General features: G+C 38.5%; 1 protein-coding gene across 3 annotated transcripts in view; it reads left to right on the top strand.

Annotated features, from left to right (window-relative positions):
- The window catches only part of KIAA1328 (KIAA1328 ortholog), a 336,176-nt gene that overhangs the window by 279,627 nt on the left and 37,398 nt on the right, over positions 1–19,151 (top strand). For all 3 annotated transcript variants that reach the window (XM_029921484.1, XM_029921482.1, XM_029921483.1), the window contains one exon: positions 6,900–7,008. In XM_029921484.1, the coding sequence (XP_029777344.1) occupies positions 6,900–7,008 (109 nt within the window). The remainder of the gene's footprint in view (positions 1–6,899; positions 7,009–19,151) is intronic.

The following is a 19,151-nucleotide window of genomic DNA, read 5'->3' as shown; positions in this document are numbered from 1 at the left end:
GAAGCAGGCTCCAGGCTCTGTTAGCACAGAGCCCAATGAGGCTACAACTCATGAACCATGAGATCATGACCTGAGCCGAAATCGGATGCTTAACCAACTGAGCCACCCAGATGCCCAACAACAGGTATTTAAACAAAATTTTGTACACAGGTGTTCATAGTGGCTGTATTCACATTAACCAAAAGGTGGAGACACCCAAATGCCCATCAACAGATGAATAGATAAACAAAAAGCAGCATATCCGTACAATGGAATATAATTTAACCTTAAGAAGGAATGAAGTTCTGATACGTGCTATGACATGAATGAACCTTGAAAACATTATGCTAAGTGAAAGAAGCGAGACACAAAAGGCTATATGTTGTATGATTCTATTTATATGAAATATCCAAAAGGGACAAAGCAGGTTAGTGGTCACCAGGGACTTTTGAGGAGGGGAACATGGAAAATAAAAATGGAAATTTGTTATAGAGTTTTTTTTGAAGTGATGAAAAAGTCCTGGAACTAGATAGTGTGGTGGTTACCCAACATTATGACTATACCTAATGCCTAATATTGTATACTTTAAAATGGTAAATGATACTTTACCAAAATCTCTTAAAAAATAAGTGAAGAAGTATTGTTTTTTCTCCTTTCTTTTTTGAAAGAAATGTGTTCATAGCAAATATATATGTTAATAGCAGCTATATTTAGTTGGGTAGTCTAAACTATGGTAACCAATAGAAAAAAATACCATTGGCTTAAGGAACAAGAAGTTTCTTCCAAGATCACCTTGAGTTTTACAGTAACACAATTTAGCAGACTTTGTTCATGGCTACCTCTGGCCTGGTTTTCATAAATAAAGTTCTATTAGAATACAATTTCCATGTTTACATATTGTCTGCGAATGTTTTCATGCTACAGCAACTGAATTGAATAGTTGCCAAGGAGCTTGATGGCCCACAAGCCTGGTATATTTACTCTCTGGCCCCTTCCAGGAAATTGTTGGCCCTCACATAACAGGTCAGCAAGGAAGAGGAAGGGGAAGAAGAGTACATGTGGAAGATTTTTATAGGATGGGCCTGAAATGGCACTAGCTTTCCACTCAACCACACATAATTATAAGAGGGATGAGGAAATATAATCCACCTGGTACCCAGGAAGAAAGGAACGCTGGTGAGTGACTAGTAGCCTCTGCCATAGCAACCATCCTTCATAATAGCCCCAAACCAGAAACACTCTAAATATCTATCAATAGAAAGGAATACTATATGGCAAAGAAAACAAACTGCAGCTACATAAATCATTAACATGTCTAAATCTCATGGACTTAATCTTGAGCAAAAGGAGTCTTCAAAAGAGTATATATAGTATATTTCTAATTTTATAAAATTCAAAGGGAGCAAAATTAAGTCAGATTTTTAGGATGCAAACATAAACGGTCAAACTATACAGAATGGAAAGGGAAGAATTATGGCTCCTGGAAACACAGAGCTTGTAATCAGGGATGGACATTAGTGATCCTTCCAGGTGGCAGTGCTGACACTCGATTTCTTAATCTGCAAAAGGGTTATACTGATGTTTTCTTTATCACTTGTTCTCTCTTTTTTTTTATTTTGAGAGATGTGCACTCATGTAAGAAGAGGAAGGGCAGAGAGAGGAGAGAATCCCAAGCAGGCTCCATGCTGTCAGTGTGGAGTCTAATGTGGGGCTTGATCTCACCCAACCATGAGCTTATGACCTGAACTGAATCCAAGAGTTGGACATTTAGCAAACTGAGCCATGCAAGTGCCCCTATGATTTATTCTTTAAACTAAACTGAATATGTAATATAATTCAGGGACTTTTAAAATGCAAATTAGGGACACCTGGGTGGCTCAGTCAGCTGGGCGTCCAGCTTCAGCTCAGGTCATGATCTCATGGTTCATGGGTTCAAGCCCCGCGTTGGGCTCTGTGCTGACAGCTCAGAGCCTGGAGCCTGTTTCAGATTCTCTGTCTCCCTCTCTTTCTGCCCCTCCCCTGCTTGTGCTGTCTCTCTCTGTCTCTCAAAAATAAATAAAAAACAGAAAAAAATAAATAAAATGCAAAATAAAACAAAGGACCCAGAAACAGAGTTTTCCTCAAAGTTGAACTCTAGGAAGTTATTTTACCATGAGATATTGACTGATGGATGGACAGATAGACCCAGCTATATGTAAGTAAGATATGCTCCATTATGTTCAATTCTGTGTACACAAAAATATATGTTTATTTACATTAATATATTTAAACATATTTATGAAACTTATCAGCCTAAGGGATAATATTATTATCAGCACTTTTATTTTTTAAATGTTTATTGTCTTTATGTATGTGTGTGTATAAATATAGAGAGATGTGTAGTTCTATGAGTATGCATAACTATATTGTAATTGTTGACATACTTAATATTAAATCAAATTTTATAGAAGGAATGAATATAATTAAAAGCTGATATATAGCTTCCCAGAAACTTAGTAAAGAATAGAATTTAGAGTAACAAGAAAAAGGAATAAACTTGTCCTATGCCTTAGACCAAGCATTCTTAACTTTTGGGGGGTCTCATATCCTTTTAGAATTTGATGAAAGCTATTACTCCTTTCCTTAGAAAATTATTGTGCCTGCAATTATGCTGGAGTCACAGATTCATGAAGTACAGTAAAACCTTGGCTTACAAGCATAATTCCTTCCAAAAACGTGCTTGTAATCCAAAGCACTTGTATATCAAAGTGTATTTCCCCATAAGTAATAATGGAAACTCTGATGATTCATTTCACAACCCAACAATATTCATATAAAAATGATTACAATATTGTAATATAATACAAAATAATAAAGAAAATACAAAATAGAAAGAAAAATAAATTAGCTGTCACTTACCTTTTAAAACCTTCATGGCTGGTGTGAGGGAGACCAGAGAGAGGAGGGTTATTGTTGCTAAAGGATGTTGACTACAGTACAGTATTAATAAACTCTTGTCATATACTGTATTGAATGTAACTGAAAATAAGGCAGCAGAGGAAAGGGTCTATGTCTGCAGGCATCCTGACTTAGAATGAAGCAAAGCATCCCTAAGCTTACACGCATGCCTAAGCTTACTCCTGTATGGAAAAGCAAAGGACTGTCTGTAGGTGCTTTGAAGTGACAGAAAAAATGCACTAGTGCCAGTTGTGGGTACCTCCAACATTCTGAAAAATCACTGATTTCTGCCAAACACCACAGCTTGAGACTGAGCATCTGAGCATGGGAGATGATCACCCACAATCCCGAAGCGAGAGAGAGAAAGAGAGAGAGAGAGAGAGGGAAGAACCATTGGCTCAGTTAGGATCATGTGACATTTGGCATCATGTACAACTCATATTACAAGACATCGCTCATTTATCAAGTTAAAATTTATTAGAAATGTTTCCTCATCTTAAGGAACGCTCACAGAACAAGTTACTCGCAAACCAAAGTGTGTCCATAGATGCCATGCAAGTCCCTGGACCCTCTGATAAAATTCTTTCTTTAGGAGCACCTGGGTGACTCAGTTGGTTAAGCATTCGACTTCAACTCAGGTCATGATCTCACTGTTGGTGAGTTCAAGCCCCATGAGTTCCAGCCCCGTGTTGGGCTCTGTGCTGACAGCTTGGAGCCTGCTTCAGATTCTATGTCTCCACCTTTCTCTGCCCCTCCCATGCTCACATTCTGTCTCTCAATAATAAATAAAATTTAAAAATATTTTTTTAAATTTCTTCTTTAAATTATCTCCATCCAGTGTACTTATCTCCACTAAACATTTGATAGAGATACCAAAACAGAATAAGTAATGTTCAGGTCTTCTATAATAGTGATTGCAGGGATAATTACATTCTTTGACCGTCGGACGTTTCTTCTTCTCTCTCATCTCACCCACAAATCTCTTGCAGTTGTTCCTACCCCTATTTGCCCATTAATTTCCCCTTACATCATCCAGGAATCTACCCAGACAGTTGTAGGAGTAGTGAGCTGCTTTACGTGCCTCTGTTGTCTCTGTCCCACCCTATTCCAGATTCCTCCACCAAAATAATCTCTCCAAAGACCAGTTTTCTTTTAATTGTGTTTGTTGCTGCTGTGCTTTATTTTGAGCCACCTAGCACAATGTTTGAGATTAGTTTTCCATACAAAATCAAAACCCAGCCTTGTTCTTACTAGCTGTATGATGTTGGACATGCTGCTTGACCTTTCAGTTCCTACTTCCATATCTAGAAAATGAGGGCAATAATGTAATTTAAGGACTATTGTAAGGAATAATGGGATAAAGCATGTAAAGTGATTTAAAGTGATTAGCAAGGTACAAGGACATACTGATGCTCAATAAATACTTCCTGAATACATTAAATATTTAGTCCCAAGGTTTTTAATTTAATGCTTTTGCTAATTCCATGCTCCTTATCTTTTCCTATCACAATACCACCTCCTGCATTAAATATTTGTTAATCCTATAGCCATATGTGATCTCTCTCACTTCTTAATTCATTAGACTTTTCTATCTATTATGGTGGAGTAGCCTAATGGTGAAAATTCTGGTATCAGATTATCTGGACATGAATATTGGCTCCTTACTAGCTTTGTGGCTTTGAGCAGGTCATTTAAGTCCCCTATGGCTTATTTTGCCTATCTGTAAATGAGATACAAAACCTAGTGTCTATTACAGAGGGTTTTTATGAGGATCAATATAACTAATTTGGAGAAACGGCAAAACTAGAGAGAGAGCTAGAGTGGGGAAAGGAATAGAATAGACAGGAAGAAGGGGCTGGCCACAAATGAGCATAAGGGAACTTTTGGGAGTGAGGAAATATTTGGTTTTTTAAACCTGTGTTGGAAGTTCTTTTTTTTTAATGTTTATTTTTTTGAGAGAGAGAGTACAAATGGGAAGAGCAGAGAGAGGGAGACAGAAGATCTGAAGTGGGCTCTCTACCGTCAGCAGAGAGCCTGATGTGGGGCTTGAACTCACAAACTGTGAGATCAGAACCTGAGCCAAAATCAAGAGTCGGATGCTCAACCCACTGAGCCACCCAGGCCCTCTGTAAGAAAATACTCTAACCCTGGATTGTAAAAGGACACAAGTGAATCCCATGAGAAATATTTTTAAAACTGGGTTGAGGCCATGCTTTCATAAGCTATAGAAATTTACTACTCTTTCTCAAATGTTTGCTTAAGATGGTTAAATTTTATGGTATTCAAGTTATAATAAAGCGTTTTTTAAGTGTATTTATTTATTTTGAGAGAGAGAGAGATCATGTACATACATGCATGCTGGAGCATGAGCAGGGAAGGAGCAGAGAAGAAAAGAGGGAGGGAAAGAGAGAGAGACAGAAAGAGAGAGCAAGAGAGAACACAAGCAGGCACTGTCCTTGTCAGTGCAGAACCCAATGTGGGGCTCAAACCCATGAATCCCAAGATCATGACCTGAGCTGAAACCAAGAATCTGTTGCTCAACTGAGCTGTTTTTAAAAAAGATAAACAGTACATGGCAAAGGCCTAGAGAAGAACCAAGCACAGACTAAGTACATTGTATCTGTTAGCTGTTGTTACCTTATACTGCTTTGGGTTATTTATGGTTCTCTACCAGATTAGAGTATCTCATGTTCTTGCTCTCACACCTTTCTTCCCCTTCCCCAAACTAAATCTGAGCTTAATCCTGGCACTAGCCCTTGCCCATCATTAGGTACTTGCTAAACACTATATGAAATGGTAAGGTTTATGCCTAGCATGGAAATGTACTGGTTTGGGTTGAGGATCCCACAAGCTTGTGTATACAAAGAGGACCAAATTGTACATTTAGGTGGCTCATCTTTCACCTCTATACATACTAAAGAACAGTCAGTATTAAGTATAGCTTTTGAATACCAAGGATCATCGTGGATGTTTTGATGCTAATCTCTGTAGATAGAAGACTCTTTTTTTTCTCTAGACCTGATTTTCTCTGGTCACACCTGAAGGGTGCCATTCCCAGAGTTAGCATGCTGTCTTCTTGACCTTTGAGGGTCTGATATTCCCTACACATCAAAGCTATCTTGCTCTTACTTGAATAGTTACGCTTTACTCAAAGAAAGAGTACATCTTCTCACACAGGTTCTTTAAGCAGCCTGGACAACTCTTTCCCAGGAACCAGAAGAAAAATTGTGGATGAGGTTCTAACAATCTTCGAAGACAAGGACAAGAATGTTCTATGTTGTTTGGGAAATAATATTAAAAAGGAAAAGGAGAAGGAGAAAGTTATTACTATTAGAAATAATAATGATTAGAAAAGAATCAAAAACAAAATTCTTTCTGTCCATGTCATGTTATTGAGCACTCCAGAGGAGAAAATTATCAACTCAACATTGCTTGTTAGAAAGGAACAGAGACCAGATCAGCCCTGGAATGGTGAGCTGACCATCTCCTCCAAGCAAGCACTTGTTTTAGTCCAATGTCTAGTTCTTTGAAAGAAATATTTGAGATTTATGTCTACCTTGAAAGTTTTGGGATTAACTTGGGGGCCTTGGTTGTACAAAGTTCTGGGCTCAAAGAGAAGAAAGATCTTTTCTTAGAATAGGTACAGGGAACAAAATAAAGCAATCTACCTTCTTGGGCATTTTCACAGTAAACTCAAATCAGCAGGAAGATGACAGGCCATCAGGTTTAAAAACAAAATCACTAGGTAGTCTGTTATTGCACAGATGTACTTTTTTTAAACTAGATACTGTGGGTCTCTGATGTTTACAAAATCAAAACAACCTACAGAGTTTTCCATCTGCCATTGTTTCATTTCAGAGAAAAAAAAGAGCTAACTTTTAAAGCTTAGGGATTTTTGTAATGTTTAATATATTACAATGGGAATGGACTTTCCCATTTTCTTTTATTGAATGCCCGAATTAATTCCTTTATTGTTCACCCAGGGACAGTGGCAGGAGTTAGAAAAGATGCGTCCACATCTCCTATGACAACAGGAAGCCAAAAGGAGCTTGTAACCAGAACCACATCATCACTGCAGCAGGACACTTCCCGGTAAGCTTCCGGGATTCTTCGGTTTAACATTCTTTAGATAAGAACACTTGGGGGCAGCTACTTAATACGGAGTGGGAGAGTCCTGACAATTCTTAATAACTGTTACTCAGAAGAGAGGCCTTATTTGGAAGCATCTGGATTTGGCCAGGTCGAACTCATGGAGCCCTTTCCTTTACACATGCCTTGCCTTGACTGAAACTGGCAATTGGCAAGGATTTCCTAAGGGGAGAAAAGCTAACCCTATCATTCATCAGAAAATGTGCTTAGCAAGAGGTCTTTCCCAATTTATCACAGAAAGGTTATATACTTTATAAGTTTAACTAATTGAATTAATTGATTCTGAAATTTATGGTGCATTTTTTTGTATTACAGTTTTAAAGGTCTGTCAACATTTACTGATACTAGAAACTTTTGAAGAGTCAGTAGTTTGATCACCCTTTTCCGGAGTCAGGAAAGAAATAGGGTATAAAAAATTCTCACATCCAATAAGCCGACCTCCATGTAATGTTTTTAAAGCTAAATATATAAAATCAACACCAAAAAGGCATAGTTTAGACTTTCTTGGGAATGTGATTATTTGAGCCTTAAATTCCTAGCATCCAATCAGATGAATATAGATTTTAAGACTTTATTTTCATTATAAACAGCTTTTGGGAAATAACCCTAATGCAGACGACAATAATAATGGCTGCCGTCTATTAGCATCTATTATGTACCTAGTCTTTTGTGTGAATTACATGATTTCATCTTTGTCACTGCTTTATAGAGTGGTGCTACTATCATCCTCATTTCTAAAATTAGGAAACTAAGAGATTGAGTGACTTGTCTAAGGTCACATAGCTAAGAAGATGTAGAACTAGTGTTTCAGACTCCAAAGCCCATCATCTTATGTTATAATAGGTGACAACAACCTCCTTATTTTGAAGATGACCCTTAACCAAAAGAAAATTTAACTAGTTTACCATTTTATTCATCCATTACTCATTTCTATTTTTAATGCTGCCATTATCCGCATTTTCCAAGCACCCACTTAGAATGGTAGTTCTGAAATGTTGAGAGGACTCCCTCCTTGGGCCTTGGCAATGTGGCTGAATGCTTGTACTCACAGGTCCCTCCCAGTTGTCTTGAGGGCTTCCTCTGGAGGAGGTACGGGTAAAGAGGAGGAATGATCTGGATTTTCTGGGGCACCTGGGTGGCTCATTTGGTTAAGCATCCGACTTTGGTTCAGGTCATGATCTCTCAGTTTGTGGGTTCCAGCCACACACACACACACACACACACACACACACACCCCGGCATCAGGCTGTCTGCTGTCAACCCAGAGACCACTTCGAATCCTGTCTCCCTCCCTCTCTGCCCCTCCCCCACTTCCGCACACATGCCCTCTCTCAAAAATAAAAAAAGAAATAAAAATTTAGAAAGGAATGGTCTGGATTTTCAATCTTAGTGAATTTTCCTATTGAAGATTAAAGTGAGATCCTTAACACTACTTTAATGTTTTTTGATGATTGCATTTCAGTTTAGAGAGAAGCATGAAAAAGAAGAATAAAATGTTTCCCCAGTAAGAATTTTGTAGAACATTCTCAGCACACGTTTTCTGAATGGACCATATCAACTTTGCACAGTTTTACAAGCCCAGGTTAAAATTGCTGTGAAGACTCATATTTACGGGCCTTAAAAAAAGGATTCTATATCTGTTAGTTCTTAATACTGCAAATCAGCTAAATATAGTTTCTCAGAGGTTTCTTAAATAATGAGTACTTGACTAAATAAAACAATGTAGAACACCCTGGACTTCAGCCTTAGAAGTGCATGATGGCATACCATAGGTCTGTTATACAAAGTGCAGAGTTGAAAAAAAAGATTCAGGACTATGAAAATCAGTTACCAAGAAGGCACAGTGGTTGCTTTCCAGATTTCAGAATCAGGATTATATGAATTATTTTTATTTCAAAGGGTAGAAAAGGAATTTTTTATAGACTCCTTTTCAGTTACACGTGAACTCCTAATACAAGACAAAATGCTGTTCTTCATTCCAACAGACCTTTAAGGGTACTGGGAATAAGAGTAGAAGCCTGTCTACTCTAAATTCCAAGAATTTTCAAAACTTGCAAAAAAGGATGAGGGTGGGACCCTTGCTGGTGGAAACCATGTTTTCCTTTGTTCTCTGAAAAGCACTAACACCTAGAAGAGTCCCGCGCGGTTCCAGTTCCACATGCAGGTGATAAAGCCAGGCACGACAGTCATCTTTCTCATTCACAATGTAGACTGTTAATTGTTCTCTCTGCTGCCTGTCAATATAATGTGAAGTTTTCATTCCCCATTCAAGATGGAAAAAGTTGTGGCTGAAAATGTTAACATTTGCATTTTTATTTGTTGATTTATTTAAAGGACAGCCTCTCCTGCAGCAATCCATCACTTGGTGACACCCCGAATATGAATAATGTATTGTAGACTTGCGGTTACAATGTGTAATAAGTGCTAGAGACGGTAAAGGAATGTTAACTATGTTGCAAATGTAATATTTATTGACTCGTAAAGTTTATTGCTTTTGAGGTTCAATAATACTGACCATAGGACATTAATATCGCTTTATCCTGATTTTAGCTGGGCACCTTTATATGTAGAAATATTCATCTATCTCATGCTAACAAAAATAAGTATGTAATTTACAGCACAAGCAAACAAGGCTTTCTAGTTTTCTGTGCCGAGAGCTGCGGTGCTTCTTTCTCTTTCACTTCTGGCCTCCAGCACTGATCACACACCCCCGGGCTGTTCGAGAGAGTGAGCACAGTGGTCCTCTTGGCACAAGACCGTGGTGCTGCCGAACCAAAGTGCCATGAATTTCTGCCTGGTTGGCACAGGCAACATCTCACACACCCACTTACCCTGGAGAGAGAACTAGAGGGCTTTTCTCCCTGTCCTTCTGAACACCTGGTAGGGAGAGCACCTTGATCAGAAAGTTCAACAGACACTTCTCCTGCCATGACCCTGAGTCAGAGTTTACAGATTCCACTTGATCCTCTGCTCTCCAACGTGGAACCAGAGCTGGTCAGGTTACCAATTAGTTTCTTATGCGCACAACTGTTACTGACAATTAACCCTTCTGTGCCTTCCAGAATTAAGTATGCCCACTGCCACCAGTAAAGATCTCACGGGATATATCTGACACCCAAAGCAAAAGAAGTAACGTTAATTAGCAACCATCAGCTGTAATTGTCATCCCCATTAAGATGCAGAATTATGGATTTCTTCGTTATAAATAACCTTTCTAATTGTACTTGATGTATGCCAATTTAATCAAAAAGTATACTTGCAACAGACAGATATTTGCATTAATGTAGCTTTGGATCTTCAAATCTTTTATTTCAAATTTAGGGACAAAAAGCATATTAACAGCTGTACATTCTTTATATGTGGGTATCTTTTTCTGTCTAGGTATGGAGATCTAATACATTTTATATTAAAATGAAGACAGTATCTGGTGGGATTGTTCAATTAAACAGAAATCTTGTCGCTTTTTAAAATGCCAGTGAAGTTTCTCTCAGTCATATGACAACTCTCATTGGTAATTGTTCCAAACTGATAAACAGAGGCATATACCAGATGACATTGGCAGTCCCCAAGGTAAAAAGTAAAAGTGATGCGGTTTGGGGTTTGATAGTGGGGGTCCAAAGCGGATGGCCAAGTCTTAGGTGCACAAAGGTGGTTTTATTATTAAAGCATGGGGACAGGGCCTGTTGGCAGAAAGAGCTGCACTGGGGTGGTCAGGAGAGACTGATTATATACTATGGAGTTGGGGGAAGTCAAGGCAAAAAGGAGTTGTCCAGAAGGACTTTCATATGCTAAAGGGGATTCTTAAGATACTGGAGGCCTAGCTATTGTCAGGCTAAGGTTGTTTTTCCCTCCAGTAAGGCATTAACATTAACACAGTAGGGGGTCCTGGAGAAGGATTTTACTCTGCCTGTCTCAAGCATTTGCCAATTGGCTGCAGGTTATAAGGAAATTTAATTTTACCTGCCATTTCCTTCCGCCACATCACTCTGATGATGTTTGAGCTCCAGGAAACTGAGTCTGTACATTTCTGGAGATTAGGCTATTTATTGGTAAGATTGCTTTTTTCTTGTAATTTGCTAAGACATTTGTAAACTGATGGAGACTCTTCTGTCCCGGCATGACTGTGATCTCTATCAGTTAGCCATTGTTGTTTTCCTTTCCTTTGTTCTTGGGCAGCTGGGGGAGTGCCTGAGGACTGTCACACGTATCCCAGCTAGAGGAGCTGTGCGAGGTGTTAGCTTGCCTTATGCTTCCTAATCAAAAGACTTCTTTCTGCTGTCTCCTGATTCATAAGACTTAAGGCTTATACATACTATGGCCCTCTTGTGTGTGTGTGTGTGTGTGTGAGAGAGAGAGAGAGACAGAGTCAGAGACAGAGACAGACAGACAAATAGAATGTGATGTGATGTGATGTGATGTGATGTGATGTGATGTGATGTGATGTGATGTAAAGACAGAAAAGCAGACCTCACCAAAGTATGCCCAATTACTGAATTTGGGGAATTGGAGCTATAGTTAGCCTATTTCTAGGAAGTACTGTTCACCTCTCTACTCTAGCTTTTTTCAAAGAAATTAGTTTTTTACCACAACACAGAGTTGAACATTTTTATTTTGTTTTGTGTTTTAGATATGTGGAGCTGACTTTTTGTTGCGGGGGCAGGAATATATTTGAGTACATATTTTCAAAGATTTAATAGCCTATTTGGGGACTTTTTAAAAAATAGCTTAAAAAACAATTTAATTTGTTCTTTTTTTTTTTTTTTTAAGACTGTGGTCCTTTGCTGTCAAACCATATGCTTAATTGTCCTGAAAAATTTGCTGTGAGTTTAGCTTGATAAGCTGTCTATGGTGCGTTTGCACACAGTCATGCTCACAGACAACTATTTGTGCACAGCTTACTTGAAGCTCTTGGAGACTTTTTGCTTATTGAAGTTGAGACTGAGGAACGGGCTGAGAATATCGGAAAACTGGGACCTCATTACATTGAGCCCGGGTTGCAAGGGCCCAAGTACCCTGCAAACTAGAACTTAAATTTCTCTCTGTTTTGAAGACAGTATTTTCCTATGTTTTTTTTAGAAGAATGTCTTTTCAGGCCTTTTGGGCATTTTTTATTCAGACTGTTCCTTTGTTTTGTTTTTGCTATTGAATTGTAAGAGTTCCTTATATTTTTTGGATAATAACCTCTTCTCAAATACATAGTTTGCAAATATTTTCTTTCAGTTGGTGATTTTTTTCCTTTATATTTTCATGCAGTCCCATTTGTTGACTTGCCTTTGTTGCTGAGCTTTTGACATCAGGTCCAAAATATCATCTCAAAGGCCAATGTCAAAGAGCTGTTTTTCCTGTTTTCTTCTCAGAATTTTATAATTCCAGATCATACATTTAAGACTTTAATCTATTTTGAGTTTTTTTAATGCTGTGTATGATAAGAGTCCAATCTCATTCTTCTGCATGTGAATATCCAATTTTGACAGCATCATTTTTTGAAGACACTATCCTTTCCCAGTTGTGTATTCTTGGCACTCTTATTGAAAATTCATTAACTACTTATGCTTTGTTTTATTTCTGGGTTCTCAATTATGTTCCATTGCTTTGTCTTTCTGTTTTCATGCCAGTACCTTACTGATTTTATTACTATACCTTTGTAATATAAAGTGAAATCCAGAAATGTGATGCCTCCAACTTTGTTCTTTTTTCCCAAGATTTTAGCTACTTGGAATCTTTTGTGGTTCCATATGAACTTCGAGATAGATTTTTCCATTTTTGTGAAAAATGCCGTTGGAATATTGGTGGGGATTGCATTGAGTCCATACATTACTTTGGGTAGGATGGACATTTTAACAATATTAACTCTTCTCTTTCCATTTGTTTATGTCTTCTTCAGTTCTTTTCATCAATGTTTCATAGTTTCCAGTGCACCAATCTTTTAATGCCTTAACTAAATTTATTCCCAAGTATTTTATTCCTTTTGGTGCTATTATAAATGGATTTTTTTTAATTTCCTTTTTTAATAGATCATTGTTGGTATACAGAGACTCATCTGATTTTTGTATATTGATTTTGTATTCTGGAACTTTACTGTATTCATTAGTTCTAACAGGATTTTTTGGTTGTTTGTAGAGTCTGTAAGGTGGTCTACATATAGAATCATGCCATTTACAGAGATAATTTTACTTCTTCACTAACTACTTGGATGGCTTTTCTTTTTTGTGACTCATTGCTCTTGCATGGCTTCTAGAACTTTGTGGAATAGAAGTGGCAAGAGCGAGCCCCCTTGCCTTGCACCAGATCATTAGAGGAAAAGAAAAACCTTCAGATTTTACCCATTGTTATGATGTTAGCAATAGCTTTTCATAAACAGCTTTTATTGTGCTGAGGAAATTTTCTTTTCTATTTTGTTACAAGTTTTTGTCACGAATGGATGTTGAACTTGTCAGAGAAGACATACAGATTGCCAACAGGTATATGAAAAGATGCTCAATGCCAGTTATCATCAGGGATCTGCAAACCAAAACCACAAACCTAATATTGAACAACTCTTCCAAAAAATCATGTTCTATACATTAAATAGTTTTAACTTTTTTTTTAAGTAGGGTTTTTTGAATCTTTATTTTAAAAAATTTTTTTAACATTTATTTATTTTTGAGAGACAGATCATGAGCAGGGGAGGGGCAGAGAGAGGGACACACAGAATTAGAAGCAGGCTCCAGGCTCTGAGCTGTCAGCACAGAGCTCGATGTGGGGCTCAAACCCACGAACTGTGAGATCGTGACCTGAGCCGAAGTCGGATGCTCAACTGACTGAGCCACCCAGGCACCCCTTTTAAATCTTTATTTAACTTTAAGTAACTTGACATGATAATCCAGTTGCTTCCAGCTCCAGATACAAGATATGGTCTTTAAAGTACTACAACTGTCATGTTGATCCTTTACCGTGTCATGAAGAGAGAAAACCATTTCTGCATTTGTCCCCCTTCATTCTCCGTGGGTCACAAACCCAGGCCTTGGCCCCTGAGCAGTCCAAGCACTGTTTAGTTTCTCTTCTCTACTTGCCAGTAGCCATTTAGATTGCACAGAAGGAAAAATTGTGTCAATATGCTGTTCCCAACTGTAGAAATGATCTGTTTTATCGCTGGCAACAAAATTCTGGATTGGCAGTAGCCAGGGGATTCAAAACCTACGTAAGCAACATGTATTTATCATACTAGTAACAAAAATATAATGCCGAAAATTATAAATACCTGTTCCCAGTCCCTGGCATAGTACCGTAGGGTTGACAGAATGCTTTTCACCTGTGTTGTCTCATTTAAATGGCACCCAAACCCTATGAAATACGTGGTGGTAGTATTCCATTTTACATTGAAGAAAGGGGAACTGAAGGAGACTGGAAGACTGTCCGTGGTCACACAGTCATGAAGCAGAAAAGAGGACCTGAATATCTTCTGATCCCAATTTCAGTGTTTTTTCATTCTTCCACACTGCCTGAAACTTGAACTTAGTTCGGGGTATAGGAACTAAGCTAATAAAATTCTGGTCTAGAGTAGGAATAAGACAAACTTGCTTTAAAGTACTTATTTGTTTGTTTTTTAGAGAGAGAGAGAGAGAGAACCAGCAGGGGAGGGGCAGAAAAGAGGGTCATAGAGGATCTGAAGCGGGCTCTGTGCTGACAGCAGAGAGCCCAAAGAGAGGCTGGAACTCATGAACTGTGAGACCACAACCTGAGCTGAAGTCAGACACTTAACCTACTGAAACTCTCAGGTGCCCCGAGACAAACTTGCTTTTAAGAGTTAAAATCTGAGGGTGCCTGGATGGCTTAGTTGGTTGAGCACTTGAGCTCAGGTCATGATCCTGCAGTTTGTGACTTGGAGCCCTGCTTTGGGGTCTGCGTTGACAATGCAGTCTGCTTAGGATTATTTCTTTCTCTTCCTTTCTCTCTCTCTCTCTCTCTTTCTCTCTCTCTCTCTCTCTCTCTCTCTCTCTCTCTCTCTCTCTCTCTCTCTCTCTCTCTCTCTCTCTCTCCCCTCCTCTCTCTCCCTCTCTATCTCTCTCTGCCCCTCCTCCACTTGCATGCAGTCTCTCTCTAAATTAATAAACAAACTTTAAAAAGTTAAAATTCATTTTTATTTTTTAAAGTTTATTTATTTTGAGAGAGAGGGAAAGAACATACAAGTAGGAGAGGGGCAGAGAGAGGGAAAGACTCCCAAGTAGGTTCTGTGCCATCAGTGCAGAGCCCGATGCAAGGTTTGAACTCATGAACTGTGAGATCATGACCTGAGCCAAAACCAGGAGTGGACACAACCAACTGAGTGACTCAGACACCCCTAAAAATTTGTTTTTATAACTTGATAGAAAGAAGCAGTCATTCAGAGAAAGGGAAATGTTGTGTTTCCATTGCATACAATAGCCAAATTGCAACTTTTTCTTGCACTGGTGCCTAGAATCCTAACTTTAACCAAATATTTTTTTAATTAAAATTTTTTCTCACGTATACATTCACACAGACTTTTTATGCTCTCAGTTAGATTCCCTCAGGTGCCTGCATATAATAATGTGTTATTCTACCAGAGTAGAGAGGGGAGCTATGCTAAAATCCCAAACCCCAAAGTAGAGCAGACAGGAACTACTTGAGCTTACGTAGTAGGTCTGCAGAGCAGACCTCGTTGCTTCTATATAGTTGGGTATATGAGTGATGAGCATATCTGACAAGACTAGCCACTTCTCACTGAGGGTCTGTCATATATCAGGCAATGTGCTGGGCATGGACACATATGTCTATTTCTACCATATGTTCCTAGAAATTGCATGTCGTTGTAAAACTCTATTTTTTTAAGGATATATTTTTTTATTTTTTTAATGTTTATTATTTTTGAGAGAGAGATAGACTGTGAGCAGGGGAGGCATAGAGAGAGAGGGAAACACAGAATCCAAAGCAGGCTCCAGGCTCTGAGCTGTCAGCACAGAGCCCAATGTGGGGCTCAAACCCACAAACCATGAGTTCATGACCTCACCTGAAGTTGGCCGCTTAACCAACTGAGCCACCCAGGCACCCATGTAAAATTCTCTTTAATGACTATTAAAACTTGGTTGCAAAGTCTTAGGTAGAATTTCATTTTAGAGTTTTTAAAAAATGACTTCCTAAAATGTGGTCTACTAGGCCAAGAACTATCATTTTAGCTTTACATGCCCTCAGAAAATTCACATGCTATATACAGAGGAGCATTTACTGGAACTTTTCCATTTGGGGTATATTGTAAATAAAATAAAAACAAACCTAATGAAATGATGCACATAAAATGATGACAGTAAAAAGGAATAATCTGAAAACTTAGAAAAGAATGTGTTGAATACATAAAAGAAAACATGAAGCATAATGTGCCTGTCTTCCATCTTTACTATAGAGAATGAAAAACCCAGCCATTCAAAAGGTGTTTTGTTTAAGTTGAGTTGATAACTTGAAATTCCCTGCCAGCAGGTGCATTATTACCAAGAACAGTTGAATGCATGGAAATTCTTATGTGTTTGATGAAAAGATGTTGCTTTTAATTAAGCCATGATACTGTGTTGAAACTGTAATTCCCACTGTTAAAAGCCATTAATTTAATCATCCACATTCCTCTGGCACATACTGTTTATACAGTGTATAAGTTAAAAAAAAAAACAACAGAAACAAATAGGCCAAGCAGAAATAATAAACAGATAGCATAATTCCAGAAAATGAATTCAGCTTAAGGAAGCTTGACAAGACAGTCTTACCATACTGCACTGAGAAAATGTACATTAAAACAACTCATGTTTACTAGTCACTTAGAATTCTATTTCTTGGCTTCAGGAATTCTTTCAAAGTTCTGAGTGAAGGGATTGTAAGAGCTACTTCATTGTTCATAGTTTTCCGTATTTCCCAAATGTTCCACAATGTTGTATTATTTACGTAATTTTAAAAACAATATTTAAAAAGAAAACAAAGGGCACACATTTATAGGAGGTAAACACATTTCAAAATTTTTACTCTATAGTTCCAAGTAGTTCCGAGAACCCTAAGGTTAACCTTGGAACATATGACATAAATGTTATGTCTTTGTCAAGCCGGCAGTAGGTGAGGCTAATGCTTCCTTGTCGTGTCTTCTCCAGGGTACTGAGCGCTGGACACTGGTATGACTAGTGACATGTGTTCAGCATTGCCAGTTCATGTTACTATTTCACACTTTATAGTCTCATGTTCATTTGGTCCAAGGTCACCAAATTCCCTTCACTTCAGTGTTAAGGATCAGTTGAGGAGTGTCACTTAGTGTTCTAGACAGTTAAATGCTTTTTAAAACATTTTTTAAGGTTTTTTAAAATTTATATTGTGAAAGAGAGACAGCAGGTGAAAGCAGAGAGAAAGAGAGAGAGAGAGAGAGAGAGAGAGAGAGAGAGAGAGAATCCCAAGTAGGCTCCTCACTACCAACGCAAAGCCCAACATGGGCCTTAAACCCACGAACCATGAGATCATGACCTGAGCCAAAATCAAGTCAGATGCTTAACTGACTGAGCACCCAGGCACTCCAGTTTAAGGCTTTTATAAAATTCTTATATATATGTTGCCTAATGTAATCCTCACAATCATGAGAAAGTAAAGTTCAGCGCGGCACCTGGGTTTATGGACCTAAGTTTTGGGTTTTGAATGCTAGCTATGTGGTTTTGAACAAATTATTTAATTTAATCTATAAAATGGGGCTACTCATAGCTCCCTCACAGGTTTGTCACGATGATTAAGCAAGATAGTGTTCATAAAGTACTTAGCACAGTCCCAGCACATAGCTAAATAGTAGTTGTCGCTAGAACTTCCCAAGATCACACAAGCAATAAGGAACTAGGATTTGGACCTTACTATTTTAATTCCAAAGTCAGTATGTATTCCCTGACAAGAGGTTAGGAATAGGGTTAGGTTCATCTCAGAGGTAGGCAATAGGGTTTGTTTTGTTTTGTTTTATTTTGTTTCATATTCACCATGCAAACGTGTTTGCAAATGAGTCTTTTACTTTACCGAAGCCTGATTCCTCAGATGAAAATAATATTAATAACTACCTTGCAAATTTGCTCACCATATTAACTTTGACTAGGTATGCAAAGCCCTTAATTTGGTGCTGGGCCATAGTATGTACTCAGTGTTCACTTGTTTCTCTGTGCTCAGGGCAACAAGACCTGTTTAGGCACCTAGAACAGTATATATGAATGATATTAGCCCCTCCGCCAAATGCGCTGAGTGGCAGTGCTCTGCAGAAATGTGGCTTAACAGCAAATGTGAATGACCCTGCATTCAAAGTGTTTTCCCTGTGCACCGCTGGCACATTTTTTTAAATATCTTGAAATGTTTCCTCCATTTGTTTTTCTTCTAAACAGACGAGGGTGGGAAATAAAATTCTTGGCTAGTGATCGAGTTAGGATTTCATGTTGTATTCCTAGAACTTCTGTTTCTAGGGTCACTAAAGGCCTCAGTGAAGTTACTGATAATGCATTTCTTCCCATAATCAACCCTTTGTAAAACTTCTGAAAGGGTTGAATTCCCTTCAGAGCAGTGTTTGTAAAATCTGTCTGCACAATGGAATCATTTCTCTTTTTTTTTTTTAATGTTTATTTATTTTTTGAGAGACAGAGTGTGAGCAGGGGAGGGGCAGAGAGAGAGGGAGACACAGAATCTGAAGCAGGCTCCAGGCTCTGAGCTGTCAGCACAGAACCAGATGAGGGGCTCAAACCACAAACTGAGATCATGACCTGAGCTGAAGTCGGACGCTTAATCGACTAAGCCACCCCAGACGCTCCTGGAATCATTTTAAAATCTGTATAAAAGTATCTATTTCCAAGCCTCACCCAGATTAAGTGAATCAGAATTGCCAAGAATGGGCCCCAGTAACGTGTGCATTTATTTTCCTAGTCGACTCTGATATACTTGATTTAAAAACACACATTTGGAAGCCCTTGTTCTGGAGCTGCCCACCCCGCAGCCCACCTAACGCTGACACACCCGTGTTCTCTCTTTCTTCCGTCTGCCTCCAGCCCACCCCCTGGGCCTCTCTTCCCCATTTGCAATGTTCTTTTTTTTTTTTTTTT

This window comes from Suricata suricatta, chromosome 14 (assembly GCF_006229205.1).
Source record: "Suricata suricatta isolate VVHF042 chromosome 14, meerkat_22Aug2017_6uvM2_HiC, whole genome shotgun sequence".
In the NCBI taxonomy this organism is placed as follows: domain Eukaryota; kingdom Metazoa; phylum Chordata; class Mammalia; order Carnivora; family Herpestidae; genus Suricata; species Suricata suricatta.
This window is presented reverse-complemented; position numbering and strand designations above follow the sequence as displayed.